We start from the raw sequence: 5,557 nt of genomic DNA, 5'->3' as shown, positions 1-5,557 counted from the left end.
TGGGGTAAAGGTGCCCTCTAGTGGATAGATTATTTTTTGTATTGGTTTGTTAACCAGTGATATGCAAATATGGTTACATGTTGTAATAATTTTGAATGTTGAATTTAGAGTTCTATTTTGTACTATTAAATACATCTTGTGGTGGTTGACAACCAAATGTTCAAAAAATAAATAAATGGACGAAGGAAACTAATGTTATGGTCTGCAGTTAGTGACATATTGTCAAAAAGCTTAAATGCTAATGTTTACTTATAGTGTTGTTTGGACCTTATTCAAGAACAAATAGCCTTTAACATTTTTGAAAATCTGTTTCAGATTGCTAAAGTAGAGAAACTGAAGCCACTGGAAGTAGAGCTACGTCGATTGGAAGATCTCTCTGAATCAATTGTTAACGATTTTGCATATATGAAGAAACGAGAAGAGGAGATGAGAGACACAAATGGTAATGTTTTGGCATTAATAACTTCATCCATTATCCAACCCGCTATATCCTAACTACAGGGTCACGGGGGATCTGCTGGAGCCAATCCCAGCCAACACAAGGGTGCAAGGCAGGAAACAAACCCTGGGCAGGGCACCACCCACCGCAGATTAATAACTTTATAATTTAATCTATTGATCATGTTATTTTTAAAAGCCTTAGATGTATGTGGTGTTAGTGTCCAGCACAAGGCTTTAGTTATATAAAGCAATGATTTTTCTAGTAAAGTTTTACTAGGCAATGTGTGCAAAAACTCACAATCATCATTTCTGTAGGGTAAAATCTGCTTGAGGGAGATATTACTTAAAAACAGTAGATTTGTTATTTTATGACCTTAACTGTGCCGGGTAACTTGGACCGAGTTATTGTATTCACAAACTCTCATTTAGACACACAGACCAACTTCACTCCAAAAGTGGACAGTGTACGTTGAATGATGCTTAAAGGATATAATAATCCTATAGTATGAGTTGGGGGCGGGAGGGAGAAGTTACGTTCCATGCTAGACTTATTATTGGATATGGTATCTCGAATGAAAACTGTTGAATAACAAAGGGAATAAGAGGAGAAGTTCTACAAACTACAGTGGTAAAAAAAAATTAAGGGAACATTTAATCATCACAGTCTAACACCAAATCTGTAAAGCTTCAGGGATATCAATCTGTCCATTTAGGAAGCATAAATGATTGTGAATCAACTTCATCTGCTTTGGTGCAAATGAAAGTGACAATAGGTGGATTGCAGAGAGGGAACAGCAAGACAACCATTGAAAAGGGAATGGTTTTGCAGGTGGTAGCTGCCATAGACAATTGCTCTATCCTTATCCTTCCTGACGGATTCTTCTCTAGTTTTCTGTTTTGCTATTGTCCTTGTTACTACTTGGTAGCATGAGGCAGCCCATTCAGATTGTACAGGTAGTCCAACTCCTCCGGGATGTCACATCCATACGTGTCATCTCAGGATTTGCTGTTTTGCCCAATGCAGTCTCAAGAGCATGGAGGAGATACCAGGGAACTGGGCCATTACACAAGAAAAGCTGGACAGGGGTGTTAAAGGGCATCAACCCAGTGGTTTGACCAGCACCTGCTCCTTTGTGCAAAGAGGAACAAGGGGCACTGCCAGAGCCCTTAAGAATGACCTCCAGCTGGCTCCTTTTGTGCATGTTTCTGACCAAACTGTCAGAAACTGACTCCATGAGGGTGGCATGAGGCCCCGACATCCTCTAGTGGGACCGGTGCTCACAGCCCATCACCATGCAGCTCGATTGGTATTCACAAAAGAATACCTCAGTTGGCAGCTCCGCCATTGGCGCTGCATTCTTTTCACTGATGAGAGCAGCTTCACACTGAGCCTATGTGACATACATAAAAGAATCTGGAGATTCTGTGGTGAATGTTGTGCAGCCTGCAATATCTTCCAATATGACTGGTTTGGTGGTAGGTCAATGATGGTCTGGGGAGGCACATCTTTGGAGGGTCGCACAGACCTCCACATGGTAGGCAATGGTACCGACTGCTGTTAGATACTAAGATGAAATCCTCAAAGGCTTGTCAGCCCTTGCGCTAGTGCAGTGGGCCCTGGGTTCCTGCGGCCAGAGTGCATAGGCAGTTCCTGGATGACGAAAGCACATTCCCCATACCTGAATCCAATTGAGAACCTTGGGGACGTTTTGTATCGGTGCAATGCCAAGCAGCACCACAGACTGTCCATAAACCCACAGGTCTGGGAGGAGATTCTCCAGGACACCATCCACCAACACTTTCAGGAGTGCATACAGTCATGTGGGGGCCATACACACTACTGCGTTGTTCAGGGGCAACTCGGCGACATCCTTTACCAGTTAGGTAATAGGTTCAAAGAGATTTTTTTTAATGGCAAGACAACGTAGGACGCCGGAAAATCCACAGAATCGCCTGCTTTATGAGAGTCCCAATACATTGAGAGTAAAAATATTCCTTAAGCCGTTCACGTTTGGTATTCTAAATAACGTTATCATACGATTACAATCAATACAATTTATTGATTAAAAGGATTAGCAGTTTTGGTTGCAGAAGATAATGTAAGAGTTTGTTCCATCTGCAGAATAAAGTTAATTTGTCAATTATATAAATTTATTTCCAACATTTTAAATCACGTTGTCATTTAAATATAATTAAAAAATATCTTTGAACCTAACTATTACTTAACTGGTAAAGGATGTTGCCGAGTTGTCACAGAACCCTGCTGAGTCGCATTGAGTTGGCGTGATGAAGTTAATGGAAGTTGGAAATGCCTGTGATTTAAATTTTTCACTTTGATTTTCGGTTTGATGTTGAGTCCGGTCTTCATGGGTTGGTGTTTTTGGTTTCCATTGACTGCTGTTGCATCATTTTGTTCTCAATGAATTGCACAGTATTACACGGTAAAGATTTTCCTCTTGAATATTTCATTCATCGATATCCAATGTGGGATTTAAGTGTTCCCTTAACTTTTTAAGAAGTGTGTGTAGATGAAACATATTATAGTTCATAAAGCTTGATCCTGGAAAAGCTTGACTCGGGAGGTCTTGCAGATTAACCTAAATCAATTTTAATTAAGTTTATGTAAAATTCATATGCTAATTAATCAACTTTAAAAGCTGGGACCACTACAGCTCTACTCCATTTAGTTCTTAAATAACTTCTGGGGTTGTCAGGCTTTGTCATCTTTGAACACAAACTGACGTTTGGAGTTTTTATCGGTTACACAGAGCCAAGTTCCGGTGTGTAATCTTGTCATACAATTTTTTTTCTCAATGGGGTGTAAAAGATATAATTGCCACTACACTATACAGATGTTGAAAAAGGAATGAGTAATAGACATAAATTTGATTTCTCCCAAATGAGAGGTTGGAATAAATCATTTAAGACTTTAATGCATCAGTTGACAAATGGTGATACAATGCTTATTAAATTTACAGTGGTTAGCATATTAACAGATAAACACACAGAATGTATCTTATTGTGTTTTATCTTTTCTGCAGAGTCGACCAACACCCGTGTGCTGTATTTCAGCATTTTCTCCATGTGCTGTTTAATTGGACTGGCAACTTGGCAAGTCTTCTATCTGCGGCGCTTTTTCAAAGCAAAGAAACTAATTGAGTAAAATCTGAGGATTTCACCATGAAATAAATACACACAAGGCTTTGCTTGGCATAGCAAGTGGCTGGTGACTTTAACATAAAGTAGCTTGGGGAGTTCATTCAAGGGGTCTGGGAACAGAAAGTGCTAAATGAGATCCTGCAGAAAGGGATTTGGCTTACCACTCAAAAGCTTAATTGTTCTCAGCTTTGTTTACTAGTTTCACAAAATGGTAACATCATTGTTGGGATCTTTATGGGTTTTTGTAAATAATTTATTTCAAATATTTTATGTTCAGCAATTCTTTCATTGGGTGAATAATTGGGTTGCAATTACACATCTGTTAACAAATTGGATTTGCCTTCCCCCTTTTGTCTTTCAAATCCGACTTGCTACAGTGAAATCTGGAAGACGCATATATTTAAAGTGTGCGAAAACATGGGAAAAAAGAATTATCACAACACTTGGCCATTTTATTTTTGGCATCTCTCCTACTGCAAGGAATGGAAATCCTTGACCGACCTTTATTGCATAGAATTCAGAAATTACCAAGTAACAACTACGGAATGCCATTCATGGCTGTAGGTGGATTTGATGGAGATTTGTTCTGCATTTACAGTATTTCTGGACAGGCATTTTCATGTTTATCCAGATGGTCAATGGAGGCTATGGCTGTATTTGCTTTCTTTGCAACAAGTGAATTGGAAAATTGTACCTTTTTTGCTCCTAGTGTTACATATATACGAAGGCACAAAAATGAGATTTGGTGAAATACTTGGCTCCCCTTTCCTTCAAGGCTGATCCTGTGGGTACTCTATAAATTTTTTTTTAATAGTAAGATTATTAGTTCCACTGTAATTATCTGGTGATCAATTTGTTTCAACTGTTTTAAGTAAAAAAAAATCCCAAATATTTACATTGTACAGTTTGCTTTTTATTGAAGTTAAAAAAGTTTTTCATATATTGTTTGAACTTTTAACTGTACTGGTGTGTATAGTTTTCTTTCTTCACTCGCAGATAGTGTTTACATTCATACTGCATTAATAATCATATCTTACTGTAAAGTCATGTCCCCAGTTGAGTAGGCAGAGTGCAGAGCTGCCACTTGATAACTCGGACTCCTCATTGCTGATTACGGCTAACTGTGCTGTGACTTCAACCTTAACGTGGCTGAATAGAATCTGTTGTGGTGCGGACATGGAATGAGTATAAAATGTGAGTATTTACTAACAACCAAAGACGTAAATATTGTCCACATACAGGGAAAGTGGATATATAGTAATCTCAAAGGTACTGGTCAGAATGGACCAAATGGCTAAGAATGCTGGAAAAAAAGATTAAAGGTTTGCTCCTCAATCTTTGTTACCAAATGAATAATAGAAGTGCTTTCTACTATTGCATTTAAACACAAACTACAGAGATGACTATTAAATAAGTATACATGTATTTACATTACTGGGTTGGCTTATGGGAAGGCATTTCCACGTGATAAGTTTGATACAATATTGAAGAATATGACCAGCCTGAAGACTAACCCTGATCCATTCTTTTAAATCTTGATTTTGATAATTAAAATGCAAGAAGGGTTTTTTCATGTTGAGACAGGAAATCGTTTTAACTGGCCACCAAATCTGCCTGTCCTGGCTTATGACCTTGCAGTGACACATAACAGGTATCAGTGTGTGTGGAAAGTGATTGAAATATTAACTAATCATTAACTACTATGCAAGGCACTATAATTCAGCCAAGGTGAAAGACTCCTTGTTTTACTTGCCTTACAAAAGTTGGCAACAGTAAAGCTTACTTGTTATATGGCATTACTCCCAGCACTGTTTAGTGAATATTATACTGTATAAACATGCCATCTTTGTCTTGATGTATAAATAAGCAAGGTATGGCCATCTATATACACTGTCCCTTGGTAAATAAAAGCAAATTGGGGTGTGAAAAATGTATTTTGTTAAGTGACACAATTAAA

The 5,557-nt window shown here is 38.2% G+C and overlaps 1 protein-coding gene across 1 annotated transcript in view; it reads left to right on the top strand.

Annotated features, from left to right (window-relative positions):
• Positions 1-4,491, top strand: part of tmed10 (transmembrane p24 trafficking protein 10) — a 16,674-nt gene extending 12,183 nt beyond the window's left edge. The window contains exons 4-5 of the mRNA XM_039741113.1: positions 316-442; positions 3,483-4,491. Of these exons, the coding sequence (XP_039597047.1) occupies positions 316-442; positions 3,483-3,604 (249 nt within the window). The 3' untranslated portion in view covers positions 3,605-4,491. The remainder of the gene's footprint in view (positions 1-315; positions 443-3,482) is intronic.
• Positions 4,492-5,557: the final 1,066 nt, after the last annotated feature.

The sequence above is a fragment of the Polypterus senegalus genome, chromosome 18, assembly GCF_016835505.1.
Source record: "Polypterus senegalus isolate Bchr_013 chromosome 18, ASM1683550v1, whole genome shotgun sequence".
In the NCBI taxonomy this organism is placed as follows: Eukaryota; Metazoa; Chordata; class Cladistia; order Polypteriformes; family Polypteridae; genus Polypterus; species Polypterus senegalus.
The sequence above is the reverse complement of the archived record's forward strand: the minus strand, read 5'-3'. Positions and strand labels throughout refer to the sequence as shown.